The 15,181-nt window shown below is 36.4% G+C and overlaps 1 protein-coding gene across 1 annotated transcript in view; it reads right to left on the bottom strand.

Annotated features, from left to right (window-relative positions):
* Nucleotides 1–13,679, bottom strand: part of LOC113233244 (protein vav) — an 84,317-nt gene extending 70,638 nt beyond the window's left edge. Inside the window, exon 1 of the mRNA XM_026468286.1 lies at nucleotides 13,321–13,679. Within this exon, the coding sequence (XP_026324071.1) occupies nucleotides 13,321–13,539 (219 nt within the window). The 5' untranslated portion in view covers nucleotides 13,540–13,679. The remainder of the gene's footprint in view (nucleotides 1–13,320) is intronic.
* Nucleotides 13,680–15,181: the final 1,502 nt, after the last annotated feature.

Genomic DNA, 15,181 nt, shown 5'->3' with positions numbered 1-15,181 from the left:
ATTACAAGCACAAGTAAAAGTAATCGTTACCGTGTGCGCCTTCGGTGACATGTCACGATAACATTGACTATGAAAACGCAACGAAATGTTGCTTTATGAATATACTCTAGATGGCGCTACGACTAAAAAGTCGTTGAAAGACCAAAATATAGAAAAATACAGCACATAGAAAAATTCGTGAGGTCCGTTGGTTCGTTCCGTGGCTTAGTTGGTATAGCGTCTGGCACGGTATGCAAGAAAACGTCGGTTCGAATCCGACCGGATCGAAGGAATTTTTTCTGAGTGTTTTTTCTGAGTGTTCGATCTTTGTATTAATAATTATAATTACTAGTGGAGTAATTTCACAAAAAATAATTGAATATCAATTCAATAAAAATTTTATTAATATACTCTAGAATTTAGAATATTAATCTGAATAGAAAACTACTTCTTTTTTTGTTTAAGAATATATTTTCTTAAAATACACCCAAGAAATTTTGAATTCATTTAAGATTATTTAAATTTGATGTAAGAGGTAAAAATTTCTTAATGTAAGTAATGTCCTATTAATTGATTAGACATGAAATAAAATCTTGAAGTGAACGTATTTGTCTCAAAGTTAGAATAAAGTTAAGAGTAAAATTGTATTAGAAAAAGATAAGCAGTAGTTTTGTAATGACAATATTTTATTACTTTTAATAAATATTTTTTCAGAATTAGAAAATATTTTGAGAAATTGCTCTTTCTTATTAGTAGAAATCCTTTTTTTCTGTGTAAGTATTATGTATAGTCGGTCATCCGTAGTTGTACCGTATTCAATAAAATAGGCCCCAACCGCACGTTGTGGGAACTTCGGGAGTGTGTCATATTACCCTACATCAGGGCGGACCCTTTTAAGTGCTTGTTTCCAAGAAATGGCTTATTTCCTTGTCAGACGCTAGGTGGACATGGATAAATTTGTAACGTATATTGTCTCCATGTCTTTATAAAAGTATCCAACATTTGAACAAACTCAGTTTTTATTTTCAGTTTATTACTATAGGGCGCATTACAAGTTTCCGGAACTCACCACTTACATAAACAATATTTAAAAAGTAATTACAACATTTCAAAATGGAACTCTTTGGCTGTAGTATACAGTCAGCTGACTGTCACTTGTTTTTACATTGTGGCGTCATTTTAGAAATTGGTTGTCTACATCACCATGGATTTAACTCGTGAAAATTTTCGTAGTATGATTTTCTACGACTTTAAGGGTCATCGCGTCACTTGGTGCAATGCCATGCTTACCAGATTCAACTAAGGGGCGTCGAATTTTCTGTGGGACATAGTAACAGGTGACGAAACATGGATTTATAGTTACGACCCCAAAACAAAGCAGCAATCGAGCGTATGGGTCTTTCGAGATGAGACGAAACCAACCAAAGTGGCGTGCATGCAAAGTGCCTCTAAGCGGATGATTGCTTCTTTTTTAATAAAACTGGACACGTGGCTACTGTTGCTTTGGACAATCGTTGTACCGTGAATAGTGATTGGTACACGATCATTTGTTTGCCGGAAGTTATTGACAAACTCCGTAAAAATAACCGTAAACGCCGTAGCATCTTGCACCGCGATAATGCCAGTTCTCACACGGCCAGACAGACAAATGAATTTTGAAGGTGAACAACGTTGACCTTATGAGCCATTCCGCGTACAGTCCCGCCCTAGCACCTCGTGATTTTTATTTATTTCCAAAAATTAAGAACCAGTTACGCCGTCAACTATTTTCATCACCTGAAGAGGCTGTCGAAGAGTATGAAAAATATGTTTCACAGCTTGTCACGGAGGAGTGGTATAAATGTTTTTACATAACGACGGTACCACAAACTCTCAGACCCGACACAATCCTCAGATATGGCGACACCATGAAATCCGGTGTACAAGTCACTCGACTATGGAGGTCGAATAGGCAATACTTGGGTATGCATGCACCATCTTCATGGTCACTTGTGGGTGACCACCATCAGGTCATGACATGGGGTCAAATGCGCACGTATTTGACGATAAATAATCTCAGTACAGAGTACTAAAAAAACCGACTTCAAAAGTACGTGGAATTGCATATAATTACCATGTTTTATTGAAATCGGTTACCGGGTAGTGCGCAAACCCGGATTCATCCCTAGTTCGCCACTAAAATATAATAAAAATCGGTTCTCACTTCTCAAAGTATATCGAGAGAGAAAAACGCCTTGAATTGGAGAATAGCAAAATCAACCATTGAAATAATTGCTGCTTATAATAAAATTCAGGCGCTATGTATAAAAAGGAATCTTCATGCGTGAACAGCCACTCTTAGAGGTGGATGATTTTCTTCAAAATTAAATGGGACCACTATGGAGATACCCTCTATCCAACAAAAAAAGAATCATGAAAATCGGTTCACAAATACTGGACTTATCGCGTAACATACATACATAAAACCAGTCGAATTGAGAACCTCCTCCTTTTTTTGAAGTCGGTTAAAAATATAGTATATATGCTACTATTGTCAACAATTAACATGTTAAGTGTTTTATTGAACATCAGGAGCGAAACATCCTGTTCCATGATGATCAATTATTTTTTGTGAAATTACTCCACTAGTTTGTTATAATTATTATATATATACAAAGATCGGACTCTTAAAAAAAATTCTTCGATCCGCCCGGATTCGAAAATATAGCAAACCGTGACAGAAGCTATGCAAACTAAGCCACGGAACGAACCGGTGGACCTTACGATTTTTTTCGACGCAAAATCGCAACGTAGTAATGCTTCCTTACTGCGGCAGAAATAGCTAAGGTGGCAGCATTTCCTTGGACGAACTCTCAAAAGGACTCTACTGCTATTAAAACGTTCAACGAGCAACCTCAGAAGTTACAAAGTAAATGATATAATTATTGACTTACAAATAAATGGACGACGGGTCTAATACGAAAACCACGAAAAAAATTTCCCAAGTCAACCTATTTAAACGTAGTGACATGTAAAGGAATATGAAAAAGCTAAAACGTTGAATTTAAATTGTAATGTCATCGCAGTACTGTCTAATTTTGCTTGCTTCGCTGTCAGTCGAACAAACGAAGACTAGAGCGTGAATGGCGCTCTGTATACGATTTTAACGCCCTATAAGTTCGGACACTTTTTAGCGCGGACCCGACGTCCATATAATTGTAAGTCAATGGATATAATACATTTTCATAACGGAATACAATATGATAACGGAAACAACTGTCATAGTAATAGTTATCGCTCGTGATAAGGAGACAGTGCTGAAAGTTCGTGTAGTAGGTCTTCATTTCCTCCACTTTACATCTAGGTCAGACACATCCTGATTCAATTACATGTATAAGATTTCTGTTTTGTATTTACGTATTTTTTTTCTTTACAAACAAGGGGAATAAGAAAGTTTATGCAATTCTAGTGATGTGCTTAAAATACGGCACCTGGCGCAATGAGGCAAAAGGTGTGGTTGCACTTGGCCGACAGGCAGTCACTACATGCGACCACCGGCTACATCGTCCTTTTAGCACGACTTAAGTAACTTATAATATTATTCTCTCTCTAAAGGTGTGGCACTACAAAACCAATGTACTGTACAAGATCTAGAAGTTCCACATGACTCTAAGTTACTATTCGATTCGCATATTGATAGTATAGCGACTAAGGCCTCTAGGTCACTGGGTTTTATTACGTGCAGTGCCAAATATTTTGCACAAGTGAAAACTATAAAAGTACTGTATTGCTCATTTGTCCGCAACACTTTAGAGTATGCCAGCCAAATTTGGAATCCACGTTAATATTTATTCGTTTTCTGTGCTATGGTACAAAGAACTGTTACAATTCTGCCACTTATTACAATATCTGTAAGAAGCATCATCTCTTACCACTTGAAATGCGCCGATATATATTAGTGACCTAATCTTTTTAATGAAAACAGCATCAGGTCCAATTGATTGTCCGCAATTATTATCACAAATATCACTTAGAGCTCACTCTAAATTTTGAGAAACAATTCACTTTTGGTTCTACCCCCCGGCCTATACTGTTCTTGTGGTCTGGATCTTTTGAATAGGAGTATGATTTCGGCGAGAAGGGCCATTCAATAGTGGGCATTTCCTTGACTCATAGTGAAGCTTGCAACTGTTGTTGTATTTTTATGTTTTACGTAATAAGTTATGATTTATGCAATAGGTTAATTAAATTGTGCATCCTTATTATATTTCTATTTGTGAGGATCTGTAATTGGCTCTCAGTTGTTACTGTTATTATATAAGTTAGTTTTAAGCTGTTGGTCTTCCTTTAAGATAAATAAATAAGAAGGCAATTAAGAACAGAGGGTTATTCAAGTTTCAATTCAGGGCTTTAATGGCCGGAACTGCTGTTCCGTCCTTGTGGCATACAATGTTTTTCGTCACATTTGCAAGTAGGTACCGTACGCCTATTGGCAAATCCTTTTGCCACGATGGCAAGCAATACAGTGTATGCCAGCGATACGAGTAAGAAAAATTATTTTTACAAAATGTTAACTCAGAAAAAATCTTGTATAAGGAAAAAATTTTAAGTTATCTGTTTTTACAAACCCCTCATAAAATTAATAACCGAAGTTATTTTGTATTAACAAACTTAAATTATAAGACTTATATTATTTCAATATCACTAACGCTGTTGGTGTATCGTGTTGTTTCGTACTGGCCCAGAAGTCGAAATAAGCTAGACTTAAAAGATCAATGTTACGTATGAAAAAAATGTTAAAAAACAATAAAAAGTGTAATTCCCATGACTGACTAGACACTAGAAGACAGAGAATATTTTTTTTATGATCCTATTGTCGGGACGAATAAGTCGGGCGCCTGGTGATAAGCGACACGCCTGTCCATAACAGTTGCAGCGCCACTCTGAGTTTTAAATCGCAAAGATCAGAGGGGCACTGCCACTGCGCCCGTTACGAAATAGGTAAGGTAAAGTAATTAAGTACTTCTCTGGAGGAACTCTTTCACAAGGAGGTCTACTGCTACTTAACGGTTAACTGTTACTAACTTAAGTGTAATTTATTTCTTTATTGATCATTGTGATAGCCCCATAACGTAGGCATCAGGTGGTCGGTGGCTGTAAGTCGTCCTCCGCCGTCGTTTAATTAGTGAAAGACCAAGTATAACTGGGGCTTATAACGGTGTATAAAGCACAATATATACCGTGAACCAACCAAAAACGTGTAGACCACTCAAATATCTAATTACCGAGTTATTTTAAGAAGTGTAAATGTGTGGGAATAAAAGGTGAAAGGTCAAAATAGATTGTACACGTTTCGTAAACTTCCCGCTAGCAGACTTTTGTTTCATCGAGATAAATTAAATTAGTACTTTTGGTTACCATGACTGTTATGATAATAATAATAAAGAAAAGTCAATGGAATTAGATACTTGCTCGATAGTCCGCCGCTTCTGTAATATGACCTCACTCCAAAATACATCTGATACAGTCTCATCCTATCAGAATAAAACAACCGAACCGAATACTTGGCTTAGGTCCGTACCAGAACCCCGATTCAGAACTCTTCAATATCTCAACCGAATCGTTCAACTGGATATCGTTCTTGAATCGAAAGGCGCTTTCCGAGCTATTCAGAACATTCGAATTAAACGTTTCGGATTCGGATACGATATCGTTATCGAACAACGTTTACGGAGTTAGTCGGCAAATATAGATGAAAATGAAATCCTTTTATATATATATTTTTAAGGCTTCCATTCCATCGCGTACTAAAAGGTTCGGTGGCTCCTTACTCTGCCGCACGGTTGACAAATGGAACTCCCTTCCGGCACATGTCTTCCCTCCCTCTTATATATGGAGGCGTGAAGAGGCATATTGTAGGCAGGCAGGGTGGAGGTGGCTAGTGCAGTGAGGGTTCCATCGCTGCACTAGGTTCCTTCGCGTTTGGATACCACTTTCCACTTAACATCAGGTGGAGTGGAGTCATTTGCCTGTCATGTATAAAAAAAAAAAACAAAAAAAAGGCCTAAAAATATAGGAATGCACTAGTCTTGCATTAAAATAAATTAATAAAATTAACCAAAATCCAGACTTTATTTAACATTATAAAATATTTCCATATTACATTCTTGCTTTGTAAACAATGGGACGTTCGGTAACTCTCATTCGATAACTGTGTTCCGAATAACGTTTGTAGCCTTTGCCGGTCGAGAAGTTCGAGTAATCGTACGGGTGTGACGTCATTTCGGTTCGGTTTCGAATGCGAAAGTTTGACGTTCGATTCGGTTATTGTAAATAAAAATTTAAAGAAATCGTACGATATCTAATCGAATCGGTACGACAACAGAGTTATCGTAAGGTTCTGAATCGATCTGCAGACCCTGGACTGTCGTTCTCCGTCCGACATACATCCGAAACAATTGGCCGAAGGCGGCCTCCGTAGTCGAGTGGCTTGCACACCGGTTTTCATGGTGTCGCTATCCCTGAGGTCCCGGGTCCGATCCCCGGCCGGGTCAGTGAAGAAACTAACCATATTTTGTCTCGGGTCTGAGTATTTGTCGAAGCCAAAGTCAAATAATCATTTATTCCATTGATAAAACGTTTACACTTGAAAACGTCATTATTTAAGCTACTGCTCGTTCACTACACTGACCTCCCTGAGAAGAACGAACAAGAAACTCTAGGGATTGCACCTTTCAAATTTAAACTTAAATGTTATAGAATACATTTTTAATCATATCTGTGTGGAATCTAGACTCACGTTGTCTTTCCATACATCTTTATCTAACAAGTAGTCTACAATATTGTAATATGACTTTTCAATTAAAATACTTTTAATGTAAGTTTTAAACTTAGGAAATGGTAAATTTAATATGTACTCCGGAATCTTATGGTAAAAGCGTATATAGTTCCCCATAAAAGAATCGTTTACCATAGTAAAACGAAATCGTGGTATCATGAGTTTGGACTAAGTTTTAAGGTTAATATTATGGATATCTTCTTTCTTAACAAAATTATGTATATTTTTACGGGCATAAAAAATGTTTGAGTAAATGTACTGTGATGCCACAGTCATGATACCAGTCTCCTTTAATTTTTGTCTGAGAGAAAGTCGAAAACCTAAACAGTACACAGAACAAATCGCTCGTTTTTGCAACACAAATATGGTTTGTATATATTTCCCTTTTTGCCCCACATGAGAATCCCGTAGGACATTATACTATAGAAGTAACCAAAGTAAACTAGTCTAGCAGTAGCAACATCGGTAAGCCCACGTATTCTACGGACTGCCTATGCAGCAGAGCTTAATCTGCTAGCCAAGGAAGATATATGTGGAAACCATTGAAGTTTACTGTCTAAGGTCACTCCAAAAGACAGCTTTATTAACAAGGTCTAAATTCTCTCCATTTATTTCTATGATTGGGCTAGTCGATATTACATTAGATTAATTCAAATTTAACACTCTTTGTTTTCCTGGCGTTGAGCAACAAATTATTAATATTAAACCAATAAACTACCTTTGAAAGGATATCGTTAATATTGTCATAGTTAACGTTTTGTCTATCTGTTTTTGTGATACCGTCGTTGTTTCCGATATCCATAACACAAGTGCTTTAGCTACTTACTTTGGGATCAGAGCAACGTTGTTGTAATGTTGTCTAATATTTATTTATTTAATTACTATTAAATGAGTACATACTTGACATTGTCATTTAATATGGTCGAATTTTTTTTTCTTTTTTAATAACGCACACACTCATCAAAGCCCCGCACTAGGGAAACCCCGTGTCGCGGGTGCCATGGACACATACATAGACAAACACAAATTACACCCAAACTCACGAGAGAAATAAATGTAGGCCATACAAATATTTCTCCCGGCCCGGGAATCGAACCTAGGACCTCTGCGTGGCAGGCATGGTAACCGTTCGGCCACGGAAGCAGTTAATATTACTTATTTGACAGTAGTTACGGACGGATGTAGGACGAAGAATGGGAGAAGACCCCCTGGTTCCGAATATCCGACCTTGAGCCGAGTTCAGGAAAAATCTTTTTCACCTCAATAGCTCGGAAAGGCTTTTGTTCTCATTAGAAATTTGCGCGCAAAAGCGTTTTTTGCACGCTGGCGTGGAAAAGGTTTTTGAAATTTGAACTTGACGATGGATTGTGACGCACCAAACTTTTTCTTTCGATAAAAAAAAGGCCCGTTCAATTAAGCTATTTGTCGTACATTACTTACTTATGTAACATAAATCCGTTGGTATTCTTTATTCTTATTATTGTTGACATTAAATTGACAATGATGACTAATTGTGTTTATTAAATTATTTTATTCGTTGATCAAACAAGAGAAAAGTACAAGCATGAATAAAAACTGATGAGGTGTAAATTCAGAACGCATCCGAAGATACACTTTTCATTAATAAAAGTTTTATAGTTCAATCCATACCCTCGCTTGCTCAGGGTTCAATATAAGCACTCGCGGCTAACAACAACTTTGAAGTCTTGCACAACAAATAACTATTGTCATAACATTATATGGTTTCTGAAATTTTCTTTTCTTGTTTCTAAAATTTACGTAGTAGCAGTAGAGCTCCTTGTGACCTTTGCCTATGTCTGCCGTCAAGCAGTACGCATTACTGCGTTCCGGTTTAGAAAGGTAACGGTGCCGGTGAAATTAAAGGCACATGGGACTTCTCAACTTATGTCTCAGGATAACAATCGCAGTGGCAGTGCCCATAAGATCTTCGCAATTTTCAGCTTTGAACGGCACTGCGGGTCGTATTCTAGAACTCTACTCAATGCTCAAGTCAGGATTGCACTGGCAACACAAGCACTGGAAATACGACCCTAATGGCAGGGACTTGAGTATGATTTCGAGTGCTTTAAACCATACTCAAATCCTGACTTGAGCATTGAGTAAAGTTATAGAATACGACCCTGCAACTGTTATGGATAGGCTTGACGCTTACCACCAGGCGCACAACTTGTTCGTCCGGTCACTTGGTATTATAAAAAAATAAAATAACAAAGACATGTTACATATAAAAAATATAGGTGCAACATTTGCATTTAAGGATAAATTCTTATCTTCGCCAAACCCTTTATACAAATAAAATTCTTCGCACTAAATTGTTACAACACTTTCATTATCTATAAGGTGACCAGGGCCCAGCACATTGTCGTGGAAATATGACACATGCTTTAACTAATATTTTATAATATTTAATATGCAATTTAGCAGTAGAGCTCTTTACGAAAAGGTTTGTTTTGGGACCTTCGTAAGGTGAGCATTACTGGGTTCAAAGGTAAGGGTGCTCGTGAAGTTACGGCACATGGGACCTGTCAATTTGTATCTAAAGAGAACGGGCGCAGTGGCAGTGACACTTAGATCTTTGCGATTTAAAGCCGTGAGTGGCACTGCTACCACTAGATCCACGACTTATTTGTCCCGTCGCTGAATATCATTTAAAAAATGCACTTTTGCTATAGAAGAAAGGTTCGATTCGAGGTTCGAAGACTCGTGTTAGATAAAGATGTATGGAAAGACGACATGGGTCTTGATTCCACACAAATTTGATTCAAAGTGTATTCCATAGCATTTAAGTTTATTTGAAAAGAGCAATCCCTAGAGTTTCTTGCTCGTTCTTCTCAGGGAGGTCAGCGTAGTGAACGAGTAGTAGTTTAAATGTGACGGTTTCGAGTGTAAATTTATTTTACCAATGGAATAAATGATTCGTTGAATTTGAATTTGTTATTCTGGTACTTATAATACAGGGATCGGCGAGAACATTACGTCGATTGGCAAATCTTTTCACCACCATAAAAAACACTATAGTATATGCCATCGATACGATAAGAAGAATACAGAGAATACTCTAATTTAAGATCAGGTTAGTCTGGTACGTTAGTGCATTTAGGACATCCTAAACAAAGGCCAGGTTAAGAGTACCATTAAGCGAAGAGCGTGTACAAAGATATTAATGCGTGTTTGTTAATGGGGCGAAAAACGTGTATCTAGGGGTCTACTCTCGATCTCCGTCTGACATCCGTCCGAAACAACTACTGCCAAATAAGCATTACTTGACCAAATGAAAAGACGCGTGATGCGAATGAAGCTTCATACTTGATACATGTCTTATAATTTTGTCGAATATTACTTATTTGACAGTAATTGTTTCGGACGGAGATCGAGAGTAGACCCGCAGGTTCGTAATATAAGTATAATAAGTTCGTATGATAAGTCAAGTAAGCTCAGGACACACAGATGCGGTACAGCGGGAAAAGTGCCTAACGGCCGGTGTGACACTCAAAGCAATTTCATTTTCTACTTAGATTTTTAAAAAGAGCCATATCGCTGTCGGGTAGTATTCAAGAAAATATTCTGCTTTAATTCGCGTTACAGAAACAACACAAAAGAAATTACGGTTGAATTTATACTGAAACTTAATCAAAACAGACTCAAGAGTTCTAAAAAATACAAAGTGCAATCCCGCTAAAGCCCCGCTCCCGGACAGCGCGTCGCCGTTACCGCTCCTTGCGGACGGTTTCATAGAACTCAGTGGAACAAAGCTTTGCGCCCACACCCGCCCCGCGATAGCCCCGGTCCCGACTCACGACGCCCCGCCACCATCCCGTTTCAATGTGCAGGGTGCATAAGAACTCGAACATAAAAAAAATTCCCGGACCCGGAACGCTCCCGCTACCTGTGTGGCCTGAGCAGTATGGTAAGTCCATATAAAACGTAGCAACCTACCTTGCCTAGTCTACCTGCCCCGATGAAAAGGCGTGAAGTGTATATATGAATTCTTCATTTAATTATACATGTAATTTTGATATGCAAGTTGTATGTCTTTGTACAAGATCATTCCACCTAAGAAATAATTACATTTTGTATAGATTTAAGTCAAGATTCATTAATAGGAAATGGAGTTTATTCTGGAAGTAAATAATAGTTTTTAATACATTATGTAATTAATGAGTAATAACATATTTGAATTTTGCTATTTTTCTCACACTTAATGTGGTGGTTAAAATGACTAAATACCCTACAGTATTAACTACAATGATAATGGGGAAAACAATTAAAAATAGATAAATCAAGGCAATAGATACACAACATTACATTTTTACCTTTTTGTGTAACACAATGAAAATTAATTTAAAAAAAAAGCTTGAGACAGCAATGTATCCCAACATAGTAAAGAATTGTATTGCAAATTTTCGGGTTAGAAATTAACTTTTTTAAATGTTTCTCGTTCAGGTCGTTTAGTACTCATAGGAGACAGGAAATTTCCTATTTTGAGATAAGGTAATAGGGTTGTGATTGTCAGGCACATTACTGTATATTATATTTATTTTATATTCATTTTGTAATATCATAAATCAGATCCGAATCCCGGATCTTCATCTGGTTCTCTAAGGCTAGTACCTTAGTCAAAGTCAATGAATCTTTATTTCATAGGTGAGCAAATTACACCTGATACCGTCATGCTGATTGAACTCTACTGCACATTTGTAAGGCAGATTCCCATGAGAAAAATGAGCAAGAAACTCTAGGGGTTGCTCTTTTTAAATATACATTTGAATACATTTATGATTTACACATTATTTCAAACATATTAGATTGAGAATACTTGCAAGAGCTAAACGGGTCACTACCACAGAATTTGTCATCCAAGTACTCAACTATGTAATAAAAAGTTAGACTAAAGTTTATTCTAAAAAGAAAGTTTTTGTTTCAGTATAGTTAAATTTCGTAAATGAATATAAAATTAGCCAAAGACATTTTATATATTGTAAACAATATTGATACCTCCAATGAACACTACACCAGCTTCATTTTTTAGTCATCTCTGTTTTTATTTTGTTTTTTTGTTTCTTTTTTTTTGCACAAAATTCGGGGAGCATAATATTAGTGAATAAAATAAGGCTGTTTACATCAAAAACGGAAAACGACCAAAGAATTAAGTTGGCGTAGTGTTCATTGGCGGTATTTATATGACCACTATCATAATTCTTAATTTTTTATATATGAAAATAACATCCAAATAATAAATATGTAAGTCCCACAAATTGCAGTGCCCTGCAGGGTTACATGGCAGCACTTTATATTATTTCAAGAACCTTATATTACCCATGTAATGCAATGAATAAATGAATATGAATATTGTAGAATAAAAATGTAATATGGTTACACCATTTTTGCAGTAATAGCCTCAATTATAATTTTATCATTTAAAAGAGATTATACATGCAGTAAGTCAAAGTGATATACTTTTTTCATTATTAGTAATCAATAATATGCAATTAAACTGATAAGACACAAGACGTAAACATATTCACATAACTTATGTACTTAATATGAAGGGAGCTTTTCATTCACGTCTTTAGAATGCAAGATAAACAAAAACACATTTATAGTATTACAATACTCAGAGTCAGTCATATCTGAGAGCCATTCAGTCCTTTATACCCAACTCAATTTTGCATGCATAATGTAGCATGTATTACTTCAACATACATGAGCACCACCCCATAGAATAATAATTCCCTGCCTAAACACTTCATCAAGGATACTGATGTTTTCCTAACAGGAAAATGTAAGATTAAAATTAGGCAGGTCACACATGAATTTCGCAAAATATGAAAAAAAAAAATTGTGTATAGAACAATTTGGATATAGTTATGGAAACTAGAACCAACCCACAAAATGTCACTTTTGAGATAATTAGATTTTTGTAAATAAATAGGTAAGTTATTTGAGACAAACAATGCGAGTTATGTGTAGCATTGCGAATGATATAGAGATACTATTATATTATATAGCAATAAATAGAAAACATTACATATCTTTTTATTTACTTAATGAGACTCCATGTTCTAGTTTTCATAATGAAAACGCTAAAGATCTACAGTACTTCAGTACATGTGACATGGATCCATTTAGCATATTTAAAAAAATACATTATATGAAGTTAAGCAGCACGGTCCTTTTTAGCTATTAAAAAGTTACTTATTTAGGGTTGTACCCTGAAGGTACCAACCCTAAATAAGTGACGAAGGTTTCTTTTCTCCGTTTTGGATTGGTATATTGCCAGGATATTTTGTGAGTGCGTAAAGGACACGCCTGGTGTTCTACCTAAATACATAACTCAATTTCACTCGAGGTGTGGGTTGGTTCTTGTTTGCATAACTATGTCCAATTATTGGAAAAAATTCTAAAGAATGTTAAAGCAGTGTATTACGTGTGCCACTAGTGCGAGGCGAAATTGGTTTGTAACTAATTAGTGCGAAGGTCGCGGCCAGAGCGGGCAGACTTACCTGCGCCATCTGAGGCCGTTGGTTCACGTCTTTCATGTCGATGCAGCCAGGGTGCAACACGTTTAGCAGGTTGCAGAGTAAAACCCCGTCGCGCAGGATATATGCCAGATCGTGGATAGTGCTCGTATCCCAGTTGGCCTTGTGATCCGGACGCAGCAGCCCACATCTCGTCAGCCAGGACGCGCACTCGCGCCATAGCTCCTCACCACCAGCTGCCATCTTTCACACAAGCTTCACAGTGCACATCGATAGTATCAGCACAGAGCACTGCTTTTTAATAATCAACAGACCATTATTAACGAGGGTTAATTGATAATTGACCATACAAATTGATACAACAAACAAAACGAGCGAACGACTTCACCAGCCAGTGAAGCAAAATTTTTTTGACAACTGAATTCCGGTGCTGCCACATCGAAAAAGAAAATGTGGATATGTAGGGAGTTAGCTACAAATTTTGATTTATTAATGAGAAATATTTACAAAGATTGCTTAATTTCAATTATTTGTTTAGCAATTCTGTTATTTAATATCATTTACACAGACATTATAGGTACTTTTCTCATAATTTCTGTAAATTTCTACAGTTTTTCAACCCAGTTTCCGTACAATATTCAATCGTTCAAGAAAGCGACAGTGACAACTTGATAAGTATAATTATTATTTTATATGGCAACACAGTTAGTAAGGTGGAGTGACGCGAGTGCATGTTGAACGAACAATTTTTAATGAAAATTCATTGAAAAGTGGTGAAAACGTAATAATTTTCCGACTTTCTACTACTTTGCAGGTGAATATTTCTTTTTATTTATAAGTCCGTCTGTGACGAAAGTTGTAGCACATGAATAATCATGTTATTCTTATCTATGACACACCCATGTATCGGCTAAAATTCCAGGTTTCACTCGAATTTCTCTAAATAAATTAGAAATTGAGTTTAGGAAACTGTAATAAAGTCTTGCGGTCCGAAGTGTTCCGCCTAGTTTTATACATGTTTCCTGCGGAAGTACAAGTTTAGTAACAGTCGTTATCCTTATTAGGTTTATTTTGGACCATTACGTCACTGTATGAGGGAAGTCGCTTGGAGGGCCAAGCCGAGACTTACGGGCATCGCACCGGTACAGTATTTTGAAATGCTTTAGCTAACATAGATACTCTTTCTGTACTCCATGCACTTCAATGCTATATAATGTAGGGCCAAATTATCATATCTTCCAACACTTTTTATGCACCATTGATTTTTTTCTTCTCTTAGTGCATTATTACTACCTACTGCAGTGCAGTTTCATATTGATTAGCTGGCTGGTCAAGGTATGTTTTGCAGCATTGGTTGACTGTCATTGTCAATAAATTAGAAGTTACAGGTAAACTTTTGTTAATTAGACAGCATAATCAGGGAGATAATGCACAGATTTTATATGGATGATTTTTATTAATATTTACTTTGTATGGAGATTGTTATTATTTATAAATTTTGGTCTATTATTTTCCATACTGTTACTATTTGTGTTTTATGTTAATTTCTATGTTTATTATTTTTTATATTTTGACCGCAGGACCTGAATCCAAGGTCATAAAATAAATTGAAAAGAATTATAGTAAATAACTATCTATGCCATCACCTATACTAATATTATTATACTTATAAACCTCACTACCATATACAATAAAATATCCATGTTATGTTAATGCATTCTCTCTTTGTCAAGAAAAGTGCTATCCCTTTTGATCACATATAATGCATTTTAAGAGGGAAGTTACTTATTAGGACTGAGGCAATGTTATAGTGGCAGACAGAGCATTGATTCAGTGCGTGAAAGCACTGGAGCCGAATAACTCGTGCCCTAGTGCTTTTATGCAC

The sequence above is a fragment of the Hyposmocoma kahamanoa genome, unplaced genomic scaffold (assembly GCF_003589595.1).
Source record: "Hyposmocoma kahamanoa isolate Upper Pololo Valley unplaced genomic scaffold, ASM358959v1 78, whole genome shotgun sequence".
NCBI classification, from domain to species: domain Eukaryota; kingdom Metazoa; phylum Arthropoda; class Insecta; order Lepidoptera; family Cosmopterigidae; genus Hyposmocoma; species Hyposmocoma kahamanoa.
Note: the sequence above shows the minus strand (reverse complement) of the source record. Positions and strands in the feature narration are given on the sequence as shown.